The sequence below is a fragment of the Prionailurus viverrinus genome, chromosome B4 (genome assembly GCF_022837055.1).
Source record: "Prionailurus viverrinus isolate Anna chromosome B4, UM_Priviv_1.0, whole genome shotgun sequence".
Taxonomy (NCBI): Eukaryota; Metazoa; Chordata; class Mammalia; order Carnivora; family Felidae; genus Prionailurus; species Prionailurus viverrinus.
Window position 1 is genome coordinate 114,472,579 of NC_062567.1, and position 24,195 is coordinate 114,496,773.

General features: G+C 39.0%; 1 protein-coding gene across 1 annotated transcript in view; it reads right to left on the bottom strand.

The window, feature by feature from the left end:
- LTA4H (leukotriene A4 hydrolase) overlaps positions 1–24,195 on the bottom strand; it is a 35,238-nt gene continuing 11,043 nt past the window's right edge. Inside the window, exons 4-19 of the mRNA XM_047867980.1 lie at positions 23,326–23,394; positions 21,601–21,705; positions 20,276–20,328; positions 18,317–18,389; positions 17,908–18,048; positions 17,101–17,124; positions 16,342–16,412; positions 15,555–15,666; positions 14,861–15,005; positions 13,395–13,498; positions 12,970–13,040; positions 10,805–10,859; positions 3,737–3,832; positions 1,706–1,788; positions 924–1,028; positions 1–232 (exon numbers count right to left, since the gene is read on the bottom strand). Coding sequence (XP_047723936.1) covers positions 115–232; positions 924–1,028; positions 1,706–1,788; positions 3,737–3,832; positions 10,805–10,859; positions 12,970–13,040; positions 13,395–13,498; positions 14,861–15,005; positions 15,555–15,666; positions 16,342–16,412; positions 17,101–17,124; positions 17,908–18,048; positions 18,317–18,389; positions 20,276–20,328; positions 21,601–21,705; positions 23,326–23,394 — 1,425 coding nt within the window. The 3' untranslated portion in view covers positions 1–114. The remainder of the gene's footprint in view (positions 233–923; positions 1,029–1,705; positions 1,789–3,736; positions 3,833–10,804; positions 10,860–12,969; positions 13,041–13,394; positions 13,499–14,860; positions 15,006–15,554; positions 15,667–16,341; positions 16,413–17,100; positions 17,125–17,907; positions 18,049–18,316; positions 18,390–20,275; positions 20,329–21,600; positions 21,706–23,325; positions 23,395–24,195) is intronic.

Below are 24,195 nucleotides of genomic sequence, written 5' to 3' on the forward strand. Positions count from 1 at the left end.
TAATAAAAACCGAAAACCAAAACATTTTAATTACAATGTGAGCTGAGGTTTTTCCATTTCTTTGTGACTTCAGTTTAAAAAAGAAAAATGTCTGAAATCGTCATTGGTGGGTCCTCAATCCACTTTTAAATCTTTCCCCACCAGCATGGCCGTCACGGGGTGCATGCTAGCTCTGTGCTCCTGGTAGGTACGGACGACTTGATCGTGGTATTTGTCAAAGGCAGCAAGGTCTCTGTGGGAGCGGGAAAAAAGGAAGAAAGTTGGATAATGACTTATTATTTTGGCAAGGAATGTTTTATTTGGCAGGTATAATTTTATTCTTGTGAAATTAATGAAAAGATTAATTATGACTATGTCACGGTTATATATTTTTCAGAATTCCTGCCAAATCCACAGTCAAAATAACTTCATTAAGATATTCTTAAATTCTAGCTTTTAGCCAAGATACAACTTTCCCCCTCTACCGCGCATTGCTTTATTATATGTCAAGCAACCTATTCTTGGCTTTATCTGTTTGAATCAAAAGGTTTGGCTTTATCTGTTCATTTCTTATTGCATTTGAATAACTTCAGACTCTTTCTCTTGTCCATGCCTATCCACCAATTATCTCCTACTTGCTTTTAAAGACCGGTGCACATAAGATTGCTTTCTATTTACTTCCTTTTCACCAGTGTCTAAACCTATCTGGCCCATAATAGGTAATTGATATATAAGGTTTCTAAAACAGCTAATCCAATTACCTCAAATTCTAAATATTTTAGAAGTGTTCATTCCTATTCCAAAATTATACCTGTAATCTTTAACAAATTTAAAAATTATTTTTAGATGGCATTTTACAAAGTATTTTAACAACAGGAAAAACTTAAGATTGTTCTTCCCCATTCCTGATCTAAATTCAAAGCACCATTTGAGTGGGTTCTTACTTGAATAAGGGCCGCGTAAATTTCATCCGTCCTTGCTCAGTTGCCATTTTTAGAGCCAAAGGAACTGCTTCCTCCCATTTCGATTGAATGCAGAGCCGTAACCATCTGAAAGGAAGATTTTTAGGGGGCGTGGGGTAGGAAATGAGGAGGAAGGGGCGGGATATACAGTCACATCTGAAGATTACTTTCATAGTGATAAGTAATCCCATTATAATTCTACTGCACACCTCTTTATATTATGTCTTTATTCTGAGAATCTCAAATCCTTTTTTTTTTTTCAAATCCTTTTATATACAATTCAATAACTGGAGAAGAGAAGGAAGAGGAGTTTGTTCTTGAAAAAGACCAGACATTTTAAAAGGCTAGTTTACGTTGGTGTTCATGTACCTTATCTGTGCAGTTTCTAAAGGAAATTAAACTTTGGTTTAAGACTCACACTACAAATCAGAATTAAGAAAGATTAGCCACATAACAGAATCAGAGATTTCTAACTATTCCCTTATCAGAGTCAGTTTGGCTAGTTGTGGAAGAACTATTTACCTCTGGATTCCTAATTCTCCTTTTTGTTTTAAGGCCAAGAGAAGCTTCGAACAAATTCTAAGAAAAAGATTAATACTCTCATCTTACAGATACTGCAAGTATTCCTATGATTATTTATACAAGTGCAGAAGATTTCATAGGATTTCTTAAAACTCATGTATGGCTCCGACTCTGCTTTCCCTTTCTCCACATTTTAAACTAGTTTCTACTTTCTTCCACAGAGACAAGTTAAAATGATGTACCTGAATCGTATTTCAGAATTGTTAACGGCATTCAACTTGTACACCTCTTGCATTCGCTTTATATGCCCCAATGGAAGAGGTGCCTAAGAGCAAAATAAAGAAGTATGACATATCATTTCAACAGGATTCCTTGGAAGAAAGGAGCTGGGGGGAAATTCTTAGCCAGATTAAAATCCTAAATATTTTCAAATATAGAAATAAGTTAGATAAAATGAAAACAAATGCACACTACAATAAATTTTGTGCCAACTTATTCTGGATAAGGATGTTCTGCTAGAAGCGAAGGGATAGTTTAATTTGTGAGGTACCTAGAGAATTAAATGAGAATTTCTCTCCTCAGACCTTCTGGTATATATAAAATCTAACTTTCTAACTCTTCCCAGAGTCCTTCAAGTTTTTCCTTATACTTTATCTATCTTAAATTTATCCCATTCTCTGTATTAAACCACAGTTCTTTGTTTCCTCACAGATTACCCTGAGCTTTATCTTTGCATATTTCCTCTGAAATCCCTTTTAAATGATCTATATGCCTACAAAATAGCTTTTAAAACTTCTATATTACAGGTCCTTTGAGAACCTGATGAGTAATATGGACCCTTTCCTTAGGAAAAAGAGATACATTTACCATACAAACACAAATGTCTCTCTACAATTTCAGGAGTTCATGAACCTCCTGTGCCTGTGCCTGGCTTAACCTTAAGCTAAAATGGGGAGCAAGTCTGGTGAGGAAAGAAGGAAGACAAGTTCAGTTTGGACAAGCAGGGAGGCTGAGGTGCTGCTAGGTGGGTGGTGACTCTCCTCTGCTGCCACGACTCCTCTTACAAAACCCACCCCATGCTCGCTCCGGAAGCATCTCTGCTCTGAGTGCCAGACCCTTCCCAAACTGTTTGGTCTCAGCTAACCTCCAAGTCCGCCCTGGTAGGTCCCCTGGTTAAGGTCCCCTCCTGGACCCCCAATCTTCCCCCATTTTTGCCATGCCTTTTCTGGAAACATCCCGTCAGGTCCTCCCTCTCCCTGGCCCCAAGGCAGCGCTAAAGACATTTATGAAAAATGGCGACTTTATGCCCTAAAAAATTGATTCTCACCAAGCCCCTGTTGCTTAAAATCCATTCCTCCCTTTGTGTTGATTCCTTAGGAAACTCCGTCCAGTCTTCTTTATCCCTCTCAAGGTCCTCAGGCCCACCAGAGCATTTTAATGTGAAAGCCAAGACCCAGTCCTTCCCTCCCTCTCAAAATGCAGCCTCCTCTTTCTGTTTTATTGCCTTTCTTTTTATTGCCTTGGTTTGAAACCTTAAGACCTGCTTGGACTCATTCCTGTTAACCGCCAGATCCAGCCAGGCACAAACCCATGCCTTTCCCCCTTCACCCCTACCCCCTCCTTTCCTACCAGTGCCCCCTGGTACTGTCTCCCAGATAACTCCACCACCCATGTTCCTCATGTTGATCGACCAGCAGGCTTGTTTTATAATCCATCCTTTCCTGTTAAAAATGTTAGATCCCTTCCTACCTACAAAATCTGATTCTTAGCTTAGCATTCAAGATTCATCACATCCTATACCAGGCTTTCTAGAATGATCTTCATTAACTTCGGCAACACGGTGGCTTGCTACTCCCTCGGACTTGAATTTCCACCTCTGCATTATGATGCTGCTCTCCTCAAAGCTAGCTCCACTCCCACAAAACCTTTCCTTGATGATGCCATTTAGAAGGGAGTCCTTCTTTACTAAGTTTTTCTCAAATGATACCTAAAGTATGTCTCCTTTAATTGCCAGATTTTGTATGTGTGACCTTTCCTACTAGATTATAAGCTTTTGTGGACATGGTTTCTTTCTTTCTTGAATATTTTCATATTTATAATAACACTAAACATAATAAGCATTCAACAAATGTCTTTAAAGAAACAAATGAATTTTATAAATTTTTTTCCCATTAGTTTTCACATTAACATTTTTTTTCCAAGTTGGGTTTGACCTAAATCCTGTGCTTTTATTATATCCATTGTAATGTCTCATGTTTTGAGCTAGTACTTACTTTCTGGAGCATCTGTGCTAAGAATTCGTTCAGCTGATGACTAGAGAGGTCCTTCAGGTCTGCTGCGGTGAATGAATTTAAATCATCTTCTTTGGCCTAAAAAAAATGTTTCATGGTTATTTTGTATAAAATGTACAAGTTAATAATATTTATTGGTTCACCTAACATAAAAGTAAAAATTAAGAAAAAGACACAAATACAAGGATGTACAAGATGGCAAAAAATAAATTTAAGCCTTGGCTACTTTCATAATTTTGAGATGATGTTACTGTAACTTAAAGAGCTAACATGACTCCTAAAATTTATATTACTTAAGAGAAATTAGACTATTAATAGTAAAAAAATTTTTACATCCTTTGTACCATTCAAGATGTACAGATTGTCAAAGTAAAGAAACGTTACAAACATCATGTCAACTAATTTACAGGCTAATTGTAAAATTTGGGTAAAGGATCAAATTGCATAATAATATCTTTTAAATATTACACTAATTAATTGGTAAGGCCACAAACTGATGTTTCCCTCCGACCCCACACATTCTGTTTTCCCCCACTTAATCTTGGAAATCATCTTAGAAAAAGAAAAATGAGTCTGTACTTTTTAATTTAGGATTCACTGCCAAAAATCTTTGAAGATACGATTAAGAGATATTAAATGAAGATCATCAAAGTAATTATTTAAAAAATCTTTAAGTAGTTTTGAATTCCTTTCAACTAGGGTTTCTTTATTATTATTATTATTTTATTGTAATTCTAGTATAGTTAACCTACACTGTTATATTAGTTTCAGGTATACAATATAGAGATTCAACAATTCCACATTATTACCCAGCGCTCATCATGACAAATGGACTCCTTAGTCCCCATCACCTATTTAACCCATCCTCCTATCCACCTCCCCTCTGGTAACCATCAGTTTGTTCTGTATAGTTAAGAGTCTGTTTCTTGGTTTGTTTCTGTCTTTTTTCCTTTGCTCATTTGTTTTGTTTCTTGTATTCCACATTGAGTGAAATCATATGGTATTTGTCTTTCTCTAACAGATTTTACCTAGCATTATACTCTCTAGCTCCATCCATGTCATTGCAAATGGAAAGATTTCTTTCTTTTTTAAGGCTGAATAATATTCCTCAGTGTGTGTGTGTGTGTGTGTGTGTGTGTGCATGCACATCATCTTTATCCATTAATCTATTGATGAACACTTGGGCTGCTTCCATAATTTGGCTATTGTAAATTAATGCTGCTATAAACACAGGGGTGCATGTATCCCTTAGAATTAGTGTTTTAGTATTTATTGGGTAAATACCCAGTAGTGTGATTACTGGATTATAGGGTATTTCTATTTTTAACTTTTTGAGGAACCTCCATACTATCTTCCACATAAACTAGGGTTTCTTTTAACTTTAAAAGAAACATATGCAATGTTTAAAAAAATCAGATAGGACTGAATGAAAAATTCCTTTGTTTTTGCCACATCTCTAGGTCCTACTCCCCAGTGACCAATATGAATAGTTCCTCGTATATCCTTCCAGGAAATTTAATGCATAAATATATCCTTGTAAAGAAACATTATTTTACACCTTCCTCCCTGTTCAGAACCCCCTTTACTATCTCTCTTTGGAACCTCACCTTGGTTATCAAAACTTACAGATCTCATGCTCTGCTCAAAAACATGCAAATTTAAAATATTTATTAAGGCCACGTCGTAAGTGGTAAAAACATTAAAAGCAATGGAATGATAAGCCAAAATTCAAGGTAACGGTTACCTTGCTGGGAAGGCAATGTGGATAGAGAGGGGAATGAGATGGGGAGGGTTGCTCCAAAAGTACCACTGAGGTTTTCTTTCTTTTTAAAAAATTTTTTTTTTCAACGTTTATTTATTTTTGGGACAGAGAGAGACAGAGCATGAACAGGGGAGGGGCAGAGAGAGAGGGAGACACAGAATCGGAAACAGGCTCCAGGCTCCGAGCCATCAGCCCAGAGCCTGACGCGGGGCTCGAACTCATGGACGGCGAGATCGTGACCTGGCTGAAGTCGGACGCTTAACCGACTGCGCCACCCAGGTGCCCCACTGAGGTTTTCTTTCTTATGTTAGTGGTGGGTACACCTTTTTACACCTTCCGATAGGTGATATACATTTTTTCTTTTGTATTTTTTTAATATTTAAGAAAAACAATTGAACAATAAAACAAGGCAAAGGGAGAACTAGTGATCACAATGTCCTCAGTCTGTCTCTGACACGACCTGCTCCTATTGATAGTGAACTATTTATAATCATCCGTGTTGGCTGCTGAGCCTAAAGGAATATCTAAGCAGAAATGAAGAGCAGGAGCAGTTTTAGTAGGTGGGCTGGCATACATTTTTCAAATGAACACAGAGGTCCTGGGTGCCTGGGTGGCCCAGTTGGTCAAGTGACCGACTTCATTTCAGGTCATGATCTCGTAGTCTGTGAGTTCAAGCCCCACGTTGGGCTCTGTGCTGACAGCTCAGAGTCTGGCGTCTGCTTTGGATTCTGTGTCTCCCTCTCTTTCTGTCTCTCTTTCTCTCTCTCAAAAAATAAATAAACATTAAAAACAAAACAAAACCCAGAGGTCTTAATATATCACGTTGCTGTCGAAGATCCATCCAAGCATGGATCCCTCGTGCTTTTCTCCATGACATGTTTGTGAACTACACAAAACATAAATTTAAGACACAGACAGAAGAACTAAAGCATCATCTGTGGCAAAAGATGTGCCACCAGATTTCCCTCCCTGCATAGGAATAATTAGACCTTTCTAAATTATTTAGCATACAGGATTAAACCACTTTTCCAATCATAACTCAACACCTCTGGTCCTTTTTGTTACAACACTGAACGCAGGAAGTATTCCAGGCAAAGTATTGACAGTGAACGTACGTATGTGCACAACTACCCTGCTGGGTAAGGAGCTGCCTAGACACTTTCTACCCCCTCAAAAAAATCGTGAACTAGATCTAAAGGGCTAGTAATGTTCTAACTTGGTCATGATGTTATCAGAATCTTCAGAAAGATGTTTATATTTTATTTTAAATTACAGTATCTTTTCCCTTGGTTTAAGTTTATTTGTTTATTTATTTATTTGAGAGAGAGAGTGTGTGTGTGTGCATGCACACAAGAGGGGGAGGAGGAGAGAAAGGGACAGAGAGGATCCCAAGCAGGCTCCACACCATCAGCACTGAGCCGCACACAGGGCTCTATCTCACAATTGTGAGATCATGACCCAGGCTGAACTCAAGAGTTGGTCACTTAGCTGCCTGAGCCACCCAGGTGCCCCTTCCCTTGGTTTCTTGTTCCATTGTTCTGTTTTGCCTTACTTCTGATTTGTTTTTCTTCCTTCTTCTGGCTCTAAGAGGGTTCCCTCAAAACCTGGAACTTTCTATTCCTCTTTCTTATTCTCCACATTTAATGTTTTCAAGATCTTAACTAGCTATTTAAAATTAAACCTCAAAAACGTTTCAAAATTTTTATTTCCTCCTGCACTGTTCCAGTTCAAACCCCACAAGCCTTTTGGTCTGAACTACCATCTTATCTGACCTACTAGCTGGCTTTCTTACTAACTCTCACTTTTCCATATTAATTGATCCTATATATTACACAGCTTGATTAATGGTCCTAATAAGCAACTCTGATCATTTCATTTGCTATTCAAAAACCTTTAAGGATCCACTGCTGTTTACAGATTGTTTTACATTCCTTAGTTTGACAATCAAGATTCTCTATAATAGGAAACTAATACATCTCTCCAACCTTGTTTTCCCTCTACTAATTCATGTATTTATCCAACAGTGAATAAATGGGGATGGCACTGGGGATATAGAGATGAATAAAAACAATTTCTGCTCTCAAGGAGCTTATCGCCTGGTGAAAGAAACAGATACAAGCAATACTGTAAGAAAATACAAATACAGTAAAAGCTTTTTAAAAATGAGCCTCACTGGGGCAGTTGGGTGGCTCAGTTGGTTGAGCATGTGACTCTGTCTGGCTCAGGTTGTGATCTTGTCGTTCGTGAGTTTGAGCCCCACGTTAGGCTCAATGCTATCAGCGCAGAGCCCGCTTTAGATCTTCAGTCCCTCCCTCTCTCTGCACCTCCCCTGCTCATGCTCTCTCTCCTCTCTCTCAAAAACAGCAACAAAAAAATGAGCTCCACTAAAACCACTCATTGGATTAACCGATACTTTCTACCCTCTCTGTAAAATGAGTGGACTCGTGTCCAGGGTGCGCCCTTTGCTCTGAGTGGGTGGGCCACCCCTTCAATACCTGTGCTTTTCTTCTCCCACCTGTTGATTTATGCGTTAACTACATAAACTTGTTTCCAAATGTGTTTATGTCAATTGTAGTTGTAAGCAGGAAATCCTGTTAAATAATAGGTATACTGATGAAAGAGGAGTGCCAAAAAAAAAAAGAAGTCTCTATAAATATTAAGTTTATTGCTCTGGACAAACTAAGTCAACTTTAACTTAAGAAGTGCTGTACAAAAAATGTTGCTACAGAATTTGTAGACAAGATCTTTGTAAACATGGGAATAACAACAGAAAAATCTAGAAGGAGCTACCGATTGCTTTGCAAGTGTATTTAAATTCTATTCCCACTTTAAAAGAAACCAAAATTGGGGCACCTGGGCGGCTGAGTTGGGTAAGTGTCTGACTTCGGCTAAGATCATGGTCTCACGGTTTGTGAGTTCAAGCCCTGTGTCAGGCTGTGGGCTGACGACGGCTCAGAGCTCAGAGCCTGCTTCGGATTCTATGTCTCCCTCTCTCTCTGCCCCTCTCCTGCTCCCACTGTGTCTCTCTCAAAAATAAATAAACATTTAAAAAAAATAGATAAAAAATAAAAGAAACTAAAATTGGAAGTTACAGGTGCATCATGAATTTAGTTTATGCAGTTGATACACAGCTTTGGCCCCATAGTAAAAATCTGAGTAATTTATGTTTTAAAATAAAATGTCTTCCTTATGATTAGTTTTTATGACACCATACTTTAGCCAATTTTTTCAATTAACTGGTTCACTGGACTGGCTAACTGATTCATTCCAATCTGATAAGAGTACTTTAATGATAGCACACACGCGTGCACGCGCGCGCACACACACACACAAAGCCAGAAATGGTGTGATAAGGCTGTTTAGGATCCTATGGGAGAAAAGGAAGGAAAGCCTTACTTAGCCTGGGATGAGGAGAGAGTGAGGGGTGGGAGGAAGCAGAGAGGGCAGCATTATAGAAGGCAGGAAGGAATGGAAAAACACTATCTTAATGAAACCCAATGGAACTTAACAGAAGTCATTGTGGCTATGGCCCCATGTCAGAAGGGAAGAGGAAGGTTGGGAGATGAACCAGATGAATAGGCTCTAAGCTCTAACCAGGCAGAACTCACCTATCTGCGTAGGTTCCACGTTTTGTTGCTGCTTAAAAAAAAACTTTGTTTGGACTTTGTCCCTTCCACCCAGAATGTCCTCCTCTACCTCATCCATGCCCAAACCATATCCAGTCCTAGCTGAAATACCCTCTTCTGGACAAAGCTCTCCTCCATGCTGCAGCTAACCCCAATCCACTGTCCCCCGCCCCAGGTGGAGGTACTGGCTCTTTCTGGTGACCTCTTGTGACTTCATTTGTTTCTGTGCATACGCAAGCGGTTGGTGGGGGGGACAGGGACACAGAGAAAGAAAGAATCTTAGGCAGGCTCCGGCTCAGTGGAGCCTGACACAGGGCTCCATCCCACAACCCTCGGATCATGACACGAGCCAAAATCAGGAGTCAGAGGCTTACCTGACTGAGCCACCCAGGTGCCCCTGTATCTTTTTCATGCTGCTCATCACTTACTGCTTAGCATCAGTTACTTATAACTAAACTTTACAAACAAGTGTCAAAAGGCAACATCTAAATTTGCTGCAGATAACAGGATGAAGGGTAGCAAAATACACTACTCCCAAATATGCCACTTTAGTATATTGATTATTTCAGTTGTAGGCTCTTGAAAAATAGGAAGGGCAAGGAGAGGTTTTCTCTGCACTATGCTCATCTGCCTAAAGACAGACCTTCCAAAAGGAGCTCAACTGTTTCATCAATCAGGCAAGACTGACTCCTATCACAGAAAAGGAAACTAAAAGTTGACACCACAGCCAAACTTTGTCACAAACTGTCATACCTTCCATCTGTTCTCCTGAGGGCCCATTTATCTTTCCTAAAAATCATTTATTTTCCCCACTGAAATGGTGTTTAGTCCTGAATGAGGCACATCTGAGCTAGTCATTTTTCCATGGGCCTGTCCCATGTATGCATGAGATATACATGTTAATAAATTTGTTTTTCTCTTGGTAATCTGCATTTTATTACAGGACTCTCAGCTAAGAACTCAGAGCAGAGGGAAAAGTACTTTTCTTCCCCTACAAGGATTGCTCCTACATTTTCTGATATTTTTCATTAAAGCGCTGTCCAGGGTACATCTTCACTCGGGTTTCTCTAAGGGTTATGTTTCAGTATATACACAGAGAGGCTCTTCTTTAGGAGGCTCCATAGATGTGAACAACACCGACCGACAGAGCAAACGTGCCTCGGTTCTTCCCTAACAGCTGGCATTAGCACTCACCTGAGATAAGTTTAGATCTACCTGGTATGGGTAAGGGCTATATTTGAAACAGTATCTTACAAGTGATTTATGAGGAAAAGAAAGAGAAAATGCAAATATTTTTGCATACCTTTTTTAAGACTTGAAAAAGGAGCAAGAAAAATGAGAACTAGTACCAAACATCTATTTGCTCCCCCCCAAAACTTAACTTTACACATTGAGGGTTGGTATCACTTGGGACAAACTTGACTTATTTTCTGTTGTTAAGATTTGATTTATGTAAGCAATCTCTCCACCCAACTTGGGGCTCAAACTCACAACCCTGAGATCAAGGGTCACACACTCCACTGACTGAGCCAGCCAGGCACCCCCAGACTTGATCTATGAATAACCTTTCCAAATACATGAGTTTATAAGTAAAGTCCCTGATGAGTAGAGACATATTTGTACATTTCAACAAGGAGCCCAAAATCGCACATCAGTACTCACCGCCATCCACCGCTGACTTAAGGCAATGCAAGCATTTGTCAGAGTCATATCATAGCTGCAAAGATGAAAAAATACTGGAGATTAAATTTCATAAAGATGTACATGCTTTTCCATAAATGCAGCGTTGAAACTACAGAATGCACTTAACTTTCAAAGTTCTTTTTAAATAAAGATCAGGAACACCAGAGTGATGGAAACAGGAAATCTTCTACCTGACTTAAATATTCTGGCATCATCTAAGAACCTGGAAATCCACGTGGATACCAAATTAGTGAAGCACCTGACTATCCTTCAGAGAGCACACCCCAACATCTCCGCAAAGAGAGATGCTTCAGTAGCGTGTGCTGAAGGAGCTGGGACTCAGTTGGGCAGATCTAGTGTTTGCTGTATGGCAGGCACAGTTCTAGGTGTTCATGACAATGTGACAACACGCTGCTCTCGTGGATTTTACATTCTGTTGTTCCAGCTATCTAATCATCCCACAAATCTGCGAGTGCCTACGTGACAGGCACTGTTCTAGACACCGGGGAAATAACGGTGTCCCAGGAGACCCTTGGGAGACTCCGAAACAATGTGATGATTTTCTTTCTTCTCAGAAGAAAGTGGAAATAAACTCTGATTGTAAAGCAAAGCAAACTGCATTAAAATTTGTGAGTTCTCAACTTAGAAGATAAACCACATGTTTTGCAACGATGGAAGAGACTGTAAAATGTGTGCAAAATTCTTGCAAAACATCCCTATTTGTCCATAAATCATGCTTGCTTGCTGTGACATGTTTCCATGAGAGAACAGTAGGGAACTTGCCCCTGAGGGTCTAAATTAAATAAGTTTTGATTAGAAGTTACCATTGAACCTGCTTAAAGAGAGTTTGTGCCCTAGGGGAAATTACAAATGGGTTAAAGCAGGGAACTCCTTTGAAGCAGCTGCCAGTCAATCTCCATAAAGTAGTCAGGGTGCGGACTGCAGGGAAAGCCTCTTGTTTGTCCCCAAAACCAAAGGGGATCAGAGGCAGTAAACTGCTCAGGCAGTAAATCACCTTCAGCTAGAATATTTCTTAGCACTGATTTCTAAGGAACAAAAGGGCAGTACAAAACCTCTGCTTATCTCTTTCTTGTGCCCTGAAACGTCCTTCTCTGTGTCACAAAAAGAACCTTGTAAGAATTAGCCCTTACTTATGGCAGGAGGAGAAGCAACCCTTACTTATGGCAAGGTCCTAAGAACAGTAGTGAGCAAAACCAGATATGAGCCTTGCTTGCATGGTGCTTCTGTGTAGTGAAGGAGAAAGACTTTGGTAATCACACAAACCAATTTGAAATGAATACTGTGGTAACAACAATGAAGAGGCCATACACAGCACCAGAAAACCCTATACGGGGACTTGACCTGGTCATAGAGGTCAAGGAATGTTCCTTTGAGCAAGTGGTTCTTGAGCTGAGACTGTAATTACCCGGGTCAAGACTACGCCATGTGGCGGGAAGGGCTAATAGTAGTGAACAACCTCAGTTCAGGTCTCTGATCTCAGGAGGGTATTTAGTTTAAAAGGCAGCACCCTGGAGTGGCACCTGGATGGCTCAGTGTCTGACTTTGGCTCAGGTCATGGTCTCACGGTTTGTGGGCTCGAGCCGTGGGTCAGGATTTTCTCTGTCCCTCCCCCACTCATGTGCACTCTCTCCCTAAATAAACAAACTTAGAAAACAACAAACAACAAGAACAACAACAGTATACTGGGGAGTAAAGACTGCCAGGGTTTGAATCTCAACTCTTACTACCTACTGTGCAAACTTAGGGAAGACATTTTACCTAGCTAAGCCTAATGTGTCTTCTCTGGAAATGGGATGACAACGTATAACACTGTTGTAACGATTAACATAATACTTATAGAAGTTATTTCTCATTACAAAGGTTTTGAAGGAAAGGGAAATATCGTACTCTTCTCTGTATCACCAACCTTCAGCTAAAAGGAGGCATTCCGTAATTACTTGCAATTCATTGATTTATATCACGGAAATGATTCTTTTGACCTCAGGGTTAAGGTTCAAACACCTATGAAGTCTACTCGCTAACTAGTTACAGCTTAAGGAAGTGATAAAACCCTCCCCGGTATCTTGGAGGAGCTTGAGGATTTAGGAGAATGAGAAGGAAAGCGTTAACAGGTAAGTACTGACTTGGGTTTTACAGGAGGCATTCCAGGAGAGTACAGCCAGGCATTCCAATCAACTTGATTGAGAATATCAACCTGCGAACAGGAAGGGCACCCAGTTTGCTACAGAATAGGCTTTTCCATTGGAAACAAAAAGAATCTAAAACAGACTTTTAGGTCCTCAAATCTGTAATTTTGTCTATACTGACATAACTAAAATAAGAAAATTATAATGCATTTCTGAAACATGCTATTGCAGATCTCTCTGAAATATATACACATTAGTTCATGTTGTTGAGATCACATTTTAAATAGGAAAAAATACAATGAAAGGTTGAATCTTAAATTCTAGACCAGTACTACTATTAAGTAATTCAAATCAGCCTAACAAATAGCCATTAGATGAAGATATATTGGGCATGAAAAATAAGGAAGTTTTTAAAAGCCAACCTTATCTTTAAAGTGGGAATACAGGAAATCCTTCCAGTCATCAGTGGTTATGCTCTTATAGGAAAACTTCTCAACATAAGCTTTTAGAAATCCTAGGAAAACCTCTAAGAGTTAAAAAAAAAAAAAAGAAAAAGAAAAGAGAAAAAGAAAAGTTGATTAATGGAAAGGTAACTATTTAATATTTTGGGGGGGTCCTTAGTGTAGTACTATTAACCATAGAGAACAGAGAATTTTCAGAGAATAGCAAAACCAGTAAGGGCTCCAGTGGTGAAAGAATGTTCAAAAAAGGAGGTAGGACTTAAGCTGGGCCTTGAAAAGTAAATGTAATTTAGTGGAAGGGAGAAGAGAAATCCTAATTACAATTAAGAGGAAGATACAATGAAGAAACATAGGGGGCGCCTGGGTGGCTCAGTCGGTTAAGTGTCTGACTTCAGCTCAGGTCATGATCTCACGGTTTGTGAGTTTGAGCCCCGCATGGGGCTCGGAGCCTAGAGCCCGCTTCCTCCCTCTCTCTCTGCCCCTCCCCTGCTCACGCTCTTATGCGCATGCTCTCTCTCTCTCTCAAAAATAAATAAATATTTAAAAAAAAAAAAAGAAACATAGAACCCACAACACAAATTCTAAAAGCGATGGCCTCGGTGTGACCCGAAAGGAGAAGAAGAATTTGGGACTGGCAGAATGCGTATGGGTGAAGAAGGGCCTTCAAAGTCCATGAGCAAAGGAGAATACCTCAACACCCATTGATAGGGGAAGGTTACATAAACTCAGCACATCTGTATAATGAACGAGTATGGTGGCATTAAAGAACATTAAGACAGATTTGTATGTTCTGACATGGAAGGATGTCTGTGGAACACTGCTGAATTTAAAAAAAAAAAGGTAGAACAAATTTTACATATATCTATATATGTATATATATATATATATATATAATATGATCCATTTTCTATAATTAAAATATATTTGTCTGTTTGTTCATTTATACTTAGAAAAGAATCTGGAGCCATGCACACCAAATGGCTAACAGTGGTCAGCTGGGGAGTGGAAAGGGGCTGAGGGACTCTCACAAACTTCTGTACCACATAATTTTTTTTCAATAAGTACATACTATTTTCATAATTAAAAAAAAAAATTTTTTTTTCAACGTTTATTTATTTTTGGGACAGAGAGAGACAGAGCATGAACGGGGGAGGGGCAGAGAGAGAGGGAGACACAGAATCGGAAACAGGCTCCAGGCTCTGAGCCATCAGCCCAGAGCCTGACGCGGGGCTCGAACTCACGGACCGCGAGATCGTGACCTGGCTGAAGTCGGACGCTTAACCGACTGCGCCACCCAGGCGCCCCTTCATAATTTTTAAAATACTGATGTGTTTTCTTTAAAGACAAGCAACACAATTTTATTTAATTTTAAGTAAAATTTAATTGCTCTCAAAAAAAAAAAAAATCAGAAAGTGCCAACTACTTGCCTGGGCCCCCAAGAAGTTGTTCAAGGTAAAAGAGTAAAGCAAAGCCCTTCTCATAGGGAACTGAAGAATATGCTACATCAGGGTCCACATTCGTCAGATCAACCACAAGTTTGGTGTAAGGATGTGTATCTCCAAACGTCTTTATCTGCAAGACACAGAATTCGATGAATGTTCAAATATGAAGACTGGTTACCACCATGCAAGCCCAGAGGCATAACTTTAGTAGGACAGTCTAGAACTTAAACTGAGAGACTAGAAATTGTAGGGTATGTTAGCATAAATTTCTGGTAGTCTATTAATGGAATGGCTACTTGTATCATGTTCCATAACATTTCCTGCCCAATAGTGGGTTTTATCCTTATAAAAAACTAGAAAGATGTTTCAATTCCTGGTCAGCAAATTCAACCTTTAGGAGGGAGCACTGAAAAATGACATAAATATACCAAATAAAATTCAAACTAAGTAACTGACTACATTAATTGTAAAGACCCAACGAGGTCCTACTGGTCATGAACATGACCTTACACAGCATAATGATTAGCATGTATCAATAGAATATTATACCAGATCTGCTTGATTTTCCACACCTGTAAAAATGGCTTTCTTGTTGCTACCTAGTAAAGTTAGTTTACAAACTATACTTGAATGCCTGTATAACCTTGGATGAATGCTTTTCACATCACGACTCACTTACTGAATTCTGTAGTTCTCCCCATCCTCCCAGAGCATGAAAATGTCTGAACTTTTCACCAAACAGTCGTCCACAAATGTGGCGTTCCAAGTACACAGTATGTCCTTCGTTTAACCTGAAAAAAATTTTTTGTTGTAAATAAAAACAGTGACACAGTCAAAAGAGCATTTTAATGAACAAAAATTTCCTTTTGGCTTTTCCAGAGTAAAGCATTGTAAAGCACAAACACTACAGTCAAAGCAGATTGCCTAAGTGGCTATTCTGCATTCCATTCAGAACAATGGGAAGCCCAGCCCAGCAGATAGCCTAGGGGAAAGTTAAGCCTTGGTTCTTGTTTGATGTGTGTATTAAAATGTGACCATACCAGGAACTAAATAACAAGCATAAGCTGAATACTCCACTCTCCCTAACATTGTGACAAGTGTTGCAGAATTTTTTTTTTTAACTGTCTATCAAAGAGATGATAACAAAGAACAACAAGATGTTTCCACAAAACAATTCAGAGGGCCAGGAAGTAAGGAAATAAATTAATAACAAGGACCAATAAAGAAATAATAATAATAGGGGTGCCTGAGTGACTCAGTTGGTTAAGCATCTGACTCTTGGTTTCAGCTTAGGTCACGACCTCACAGTTTGTGAGTTCGAGCCTCATGTCAGGCTCTGCGCTGACAGTATGGAGTCTGCTTGGGATTCTCTCTCCCTCTTTCTCTGCTCTCCACCCCCACCGCATCTTTCTCTCTCTAAATAAAAAAAATTAAAAAAATAAAAAGAAATAATAAAAAAATCTTACCAAAAGTGGTCCCAAGTTTTGTTGGTCACTAGATTTCCTGTCCAACTATGAGATATTTCATGTGCAATAACCTAAAATGGAAATGATTCAGAGTAAATAGTGGAAGGGGTTAGGAGTGAAATGGATCACTTTAATCTAAACTCCATAAGTAGGTACTCTAGGTCTTTTAATTCCATGTTCAATTTTTTTTTTTTTTTTTAGTATCAGCTGAGATATTCAGGGAGTTAGTTCAGCATATGGATCATAATTTGGCCAAGGACAAAAGTACAGTTTAAAAAATTAGAAACAGGGATGCCTGGGTGGCTCAGTTGGTTAAGCGTCCAACTTCGGCTCAGGTCATGATCTCACAGCTCATGGGTTCAAGCCCCGTGTCAGGCTCTGTACTGACAGCTCAGAGCCCGGAGCCTGCTTTGGGTTCTGTGTCTCCCTCTCTCTCTCTCTCTGCCCCTCCCCTGCTTGCGCACTATCTCTGTCTCTCAAAAATGAATAAACGTTAAAAAAAATAATAAATTAGAAACAAAAAACTATTTAGAAAATATTAAGTGGAGATATCACTCCATTAAGACATATTTCATAAACGTATGAAGATCAGACCATAAAGTTATGAAATCTATTAAATCTAACTGTTAATGTAACAACAATCCCCAAATTATCTTTTATAGCCATATCTTCAATGTAACAATACAATGGGTATTTTAGAAAAATCAGTTGACTTAATAGGTCTTGAGGGTAAGACCCTGATAACAAGTTTTAACTTACATTGGAGAGTGACTTGTCTCCTGCCTAAAAAAGAAGAAAGTTATCTTAGTATTCAAATTACAGACTATATTTAGAAGGCCGCCTGCATCAGGATGTATTGTGGTATCAGTAGTCCACTGTATTTCTACTATGGCACTCCAAAGGGTTTGTACGGAGAAAATTAAACAAAAAATGCAGGACTAAAAAAATAGCGTAATGCTTTCTCTCCCTCATCTCAGGAATTTTTCCAGGACCAGGAAGGCCAGTATACTTATCTCTGATTAACTTTCGGGAAACATGTCTCCTACTTCCATTTTTGATATCTGCCCTAATTTCCCTCATGTACCTTATTCTCTCCTTATTGCCCACAGTGTATTTTAAGAAAAGTCTGTAGTGATTTAAAGCAGCTTACAAAGGCATATCAGCTATAGCTATATACTGTAGGTCCAATCCTTCCCTATGCACGGTCAGGTAAGCTTTTGTTTATTTTGTTGTACCAGTACCTCTACACCAAGTGTAAATGGTCTAGTTTCTCTGTCTGGCTGCATCATTCATCAACAGATTATTGTTATACAGCCTTCCCTCCCCCAACGTCCCCGCACACCTTGGACATAATATTCTTTTCTCCCTAAGGGCCAAATTATTTTCTTTTGAAAAATAAGATGATGAAAATAGCCATAATAAGCAATAAAATCAGGAAGGAAGAGGAGTTACATAAATAAGAGAAAATACGTTTTTAAAAAACATTATTAGGAGTCTAAGGCTCTTCGTGTCTAGCTTTATGTTTGGGGAGAACTCGGTTTCAAAGAAAGAAATATTTATACTTACCAGCAGAGTAGGAGTTACAAAAGTGAGGCAAGGATTTTCCATGCCACCGTAAGGGAAGGATGGTGGCAGGACTAACAGGTCATACTGCCCCCAAACATACGGTCCTCCCAGATCTTCTGCAATTTTAAGCATAGATTCAGTCTGGAAAATTAATGCATATATATTTGTATGTCTTAGTCATCACAATGATGGATTTCTTAAACGTGTATATTGCTTTCTATGAAGGTTATGAGTTAATGATGCTCATTTTAAATGATATTGGCACAAAAAATGCAGCAACTACAAATTCACATAAAATAAGGTGTATTTGATTCTCTTACTACATCACTTAACACCATAACATTTCGTCCTTAAAACCTTAAATCTACTGTCTACCACGATTATTAAAAAGGGGAACTAGATGACCAACCTCAGAAAATTCATAAGCAGACTTTTCCACCTGCTCTTTCTCAGACCAAACCAGTGTTCTTGGGCCAATCTTCCTGCAAAATTAAAAAGCTTAATAAGTGAAATTCAAGACAGCTTACCTCCCTGGTTCTAGGAAAGAGCTGAAGTACTATACACAAATCCTTGCAGTACTAGTGTGATTTACCATGTGCTTATGGGGAGGAGGTAAGGTTTAAATGGCTTCTCTGAGATACAAACCTGCTGTTGTATATGCAGCTCTAGAAGGAGGCACAGGCTAAGCCAAATGAAAACTGAGACATAAAGTGCCTTGATTGGCTCTGGTAAGAACTTTGGGGACCTAGTTTCCTCCCACAATCTCACAGCTATAGAAACCCAATCGTGGCTCAGTAAGACGTTATTCCAGAACAGGGCCAGATGTAAACTTTGTTATGCATGTACAGGTTGAACACTCATACAAGAAGAAACAAGTAGAAAAACAAGGAAATCATGTCACATGCTGCAACATGACTGAAACTTGAGGACATTATGCCTAATAAAACAAGCCAGTTGCAAAAGAATGAATACTCTAGGATTCCACTCATGAGGTATCTAAAGTAGTCAAATTCATAGAAACAGAGTAGAATGGTGGTTACCAGGGTGTGGAGGGAAATAGAAATGGGAGTTGTTTTCTAAAGGCTATAGAGTCTCAGTTTTGCAAAATGAAACAGTTTTGAAAATCTGTTTCACAATAATGTGGATATACTGAACACTACTGATTACTGAGCTGTACATGTAAAAATGATTAAGATAGTAAATTTTGTGGGGTTTTTTAAACCACAATTTAAAAAAAAAGAAGGACACCTGGGTGACTCGGTCAGTTAAGCTTCTGACTTTGGCTCAGGTCATGATTTCATGGTCCATGAGTTCAGGCCCCGCGTCAGGCTCTGTGTTGACAGCTCGGAACTGGAGCTTGTTTCAGATTCTGTGTCTCCCTCTCTCTCTGCCCCTCCCCCATTCACGCTGTACCTCTGTCTCTGTCTCTCTCTCTCAAAAAATAAACATTAAAAAAAAATTTTTTTTTTTAAAAAGGAAGAAACAAATGGAACTACATATATCATTTATATAGGGCTAGAACTCAAAAATATTTTTCTCATCTATATTTCATCTTAAAAATTTTATGTAGCACCACCAAACCCCGAACAACAAGATTTTGCCTAGGTGTCCCGTCCCAGAGAGGCAGTCGATTCTAGGTTGTTGCTTCTCAAACTTGCATAATGTGCATACAGATGATCTGGGAAGCTTGTTCATCTGCAAACTTTGATTTAGTAGGTCTGGATAGGGCCCAAGAATTTGCATTTCTAACCAACTCCCAGGTGATGCCAAAGCTATTGGTTTCTAGACCACACTGAGTAGAAATGTAACTCACATTATCTAATACATTTAAAGGGAGCCACAAGTATAAGCTGCCTATTTAATTTTAGATTGCCTAGTAGTCACATTTTTAAAAAAGTGGGGGGTCCCGGGGTGGCTCAGTCGGTTGAGCGTCCGACTTCGGCTCAGGTCATGATCTCGTGGTCTGTGAGTTCGAGCCCCGCGTCGGGCTCTGTGCTGACAGCTCAGAGCCTGCAGCCTGCTTTGGATTCTGTGTCTTTCTCTCTCTCTGCCCTTCCCCTGCTCATGCTCTATCTCTGTCTCTGTCTCTCTCAAAAATAAATGAACATTAAAAAATTAAAAAAAAAAAAAAAAAAAGGTAAGAGCATGCTTATTCTATAATACTTGGAAAATCTGAAGGGCAACTGGTAAAGACTTTAATTTAAAATTAGTTGCTATTTACATTTTATAATTAGATTTGATTTTTCCAGAGCTGTCAGCTTGGTATCTTGAGAAATGCACAAATGAGCTATTAGTTAATCCTGCCAGAGATTCAAGATGCCTAAAGTTTAACCTTTTCATAAACCTCAAGATTTGTTCGAAAGCTCACCTGCTTTCTAAAGCTCCAACAACTAAAGCGATCAGGTAGCAGGGGATCGGAACCTAAAGGGAGTGAAAAAAAAACACAACGAAAAACAATAAAAAACAACCCACACACATGCTCAAATTAGTGCTTAAAAATGTTATAGAGTAAGACAATTCATATTTAAAAGTAAATAAATTCCTTTTCAAATTTCACAGTTCTCATTTTTAGGGGGTCAAATAGTTCAAAATTGTGATGTAAAACATTTCAAAACATCTATTTCTCTTTCAGTTTACTAGGAAGGACAGATTCTGAAGTGTGAAAATCATGATTGCACAAGGTCTAGTTCAAGCATTTCTCAAAAAGTAATCTGTAAGAAGGAACTGTGCTTTTTCTCTTAAGTTTTCAATGTTTTCCTTGATCTAAAACAATATTTTACTTTCTTTTTTAAAACCGCTCCTGGTATATTTGAGAGACATATAAAAGAATCCAGCAGTAAGAGGATGCTGAAGGTTTGGGAGCCTGGAATCCCAGATGCTGGTGTAGGAGCAAAACGGTCCGCTGTGGCTCAATTACATGTACTGTGAAGGAGGTCAATTAAAAACAAAAAAAAAAGCAAACATGCACAGGGCCGCCTGGGTGGCTCAGTTGGTTAAGTGTGAGACTTTGGCTCAGGTCATGATCTCATTGCTCATGGGTTCAAGTCCCGCGTTGGGTTCTGTGCTGACAGCTCAGAGCCTGGAGCCTCCTTTGGATTCTGTGTCTCCCTCTCTCTCTGCCCCTCCCCTGCTCGTGCTCTGTCTCTGTCTCTCTCAAAAATAAATAAACATTAACAAAAACTAAAAGCACTATGTATAAACACACACACACAATTCATCAAAGGTCAAAGATGCAAGTCAAATTACCAGCTTAAATTACACAGGAATTTTAACTTTAAGGATTGTAACACAGTGTTGTTGGTTTTTTTCTTTTTTCTTTTTTTTTTTTTTTTTTTTTTTTGGTCTAATATAGCCCTTCCATTTATAAACACTAAATAACCACATGCCTGTACTGTGGTACCAAGGCGGGCAAAAGTGTAGCTTAAAATAACAGAAAATCTGCTACTAACTGGGATAAGAGAAAATGGGATCAGGCCATGCTCCCCACTTTGCTTATCCAGCAACCCCTTTCTTTAGTACAACTCTGTAAGTAGAACACACCATTTTATAGGCACAAAAGAAAAAGAAATGAAGAAAAAAGAAGCTGCTTCCTAAATTCTGAAATATTTCAAATGTAATTTTCTCTCCGGATGGGTAAAAGCTATTCGTAGTTCACCACCAATTAAACCAAAAATTTAGACCCTAAGAACTTACTTTTTGGCTGAATCTATAGATTTTCCTGCTCGGGTCTTCTGGGTCAGGTGCTTCTCCATCACGAATGGCACTCATAAGTGCCACCAATTCTTTAGGAACAGACACCTAATCAAGAAGAGAAGTCATTTCCGGTTATAAATAAAAGATGCTATGTATCTTAAACTCTGTATGTAAAATAATGTATTCTCCCCTTCTTAACTATGCAATAGACTGTTGGCCAGGTAAGTTTGTACATATCAGGTTTATAAATAAAGCTAGCAATACATAAAACTGGCTTCTTTCAAAACAAATGTGAAGTATCTATCCATTCATCCATCCATATTACAAGCATTAGGTAGAAACTAGTTTAAAATTCTAAGTGTGCTACTTACTAACTGCCTGGACTGCTGGAATCAAGGACTATCCCCTCAGTATTAACGATCGAGGAAACATCCATTCCAAGTTCTAGACTTTCATATTCTTCTTGCATGCCCAGTATTTAAAGCTATCTCTGGGGCAGATACAGAAGCAGGAGCTCCAGAACCAGTGCTACAACAACCATAATTCTAGCACTGAAAAGCATTTGGGAATTAATTTGGTTCTGCTTCCTCTATTTAGGCAGTGATGTGTTATACAGATGAGACAACTGAGGTCGTGAGGTCATAAGACTTGCCTCGGGTCATGCAGTTATTAAGTGGTAGAGGAGAGTCTAGAAGCTGAGATTCTTTGCCTCCAAGTATATAGTGTTCTATAGCCCTATACACAGTAGGTGTGGTCTGGTTGTGGGATGATCTCAGAATCAAGAAGGCCCCGTTAAGACAGGTTGGTCCTCAATTCTATTTGCTTGGTCCAAATAGGTCTGGCCCGGGAGCTAGTATGTATGTATGAATGTATGTATGTATTTAATATTATTTAGCGCTTATTATTTATTTAGTATGTATTTATTATCATAGTCCTTTCTGAAAAACGATTAGCAGTACCTATGACAAGAACAAGACGGAAATGTATTCAGTAAATCTGCAATATATGCCTGTTAGGATACCTAGATAGAAGTTTACGTGGCTACAGAGCACGTTTCTAGAACCTTTAATCCTGCAAATGTTAATTTTTAAAAGTTAAAAGACACTGTCCCCAAGTTCTTGCTTTGAGGTCCTTTATTCTGAATTTCTTTTACAATCAAAATAGTACCCATTTCCTTTTATTACACTTATGTTCAAAACTGCCTTTAAAAGAGAGATGCAGGGGCACCTAAGTGGCTCTGTCGGTTAAGCGATCGACTTCATCTCAGGTGATGATCTCACGGTTCATGGGTTCATGGGTCTGAGCCCCATGTTGGGCTCTGTGCTGACAGCTCAGAGCCTGGAGCCTGTTTCAGACTCGGTGTTCCCCTGTCTCTCTGCCCTTCCCTCTCTCGCTCTCAAAAATAAATACACATTAAAAAAATTAAAGAAAAAGAACTTATTTAAAAGAGAGATGCAGGGGCACCTGGTTGGCTCAGTCGGTAGAGCATGAGACACTGGATCTCGGGGCTGTAAATTTAAGCCCCATGTTGGATGTAGAGATTATTTAAAAATAAAATCTTGAGAGATACAAAATGAGGACCCCAGCTTGTTTGGTACATATTTCATATAGAATTTAAGTAAAGTATTACTAACTATAAAAATCCAACTATTTTCTCTGCTTATCATTTCTACCACATTTACTTACATGAGTCATTTAATTCAGTTAATAATTTGTGATACTTACCTCAGCACTATAGGTTGCTTTCACAGAAGGAGTGTCCTGGCAAGGAAGAATTGCTCTGCAGTGGATGGCCTGGAGGGGGGGGGGGGGGGGGGGAGGGGAAGAAAGAGAAAGCTATTCTCCTTTCTTATAAATCAAGTCATTAAGAAATCGTTAAAATTGCAGCACTGTCCTTAGACACATTCTTTTTAAAAGTATGTCTCACACTTGCTCAGATCTATTGAAGTAGCAAAAACAGACTTGTGGACAAAAAAGTTTGATTTTCCATTTTAATGTATGGTCAATCGTCACATTTCAGTTGAAGCAGGAAGCAACCTTAAACATTGTTTCCTACTCTCTACTTAGAGTTGTTTCCTACTCTCTACTTAGAGTAACAGTAGTGCCCAGTGAGAAGCTGTTAGGGACCCTGAGAAAAAAAGGCTCGTTGGTGAAATAAAATGGCAAACCATGCATTCTACATCCCTGTCTTAATGAGTCATTTGGTACATAGCCTCCTGAAGACTCTGAAAAGACCTACAATAAAGAAACCTGTTTGAATTCTTACAATTGTTTTTGACGGGGAACTATTTTTCTCTGGTCAGTTATTAACATCTCATGGGACGTCTGTGTTCTGAGGAAAACAGCTTGGGGAATGTCGCTAGAGTCTTGACATTTCAATTTTGCAGCAAACTTGGAAAGTAAAAACGAAGATGAAAAGGAGAAAGAACAGTCTTCCTCAATACCATCTAGACAGATTCATTCGCATGAGATGCAGTGTTTTTCTGCTTCCCCATCCATCTGTCACGAGTGCCGGTTCCATCAAGAAGAATGGCCAGAGTACCCATAATTTTGTACCCTGGCCGACAAACAACTCTGGACTGACTGCTGGTGAGC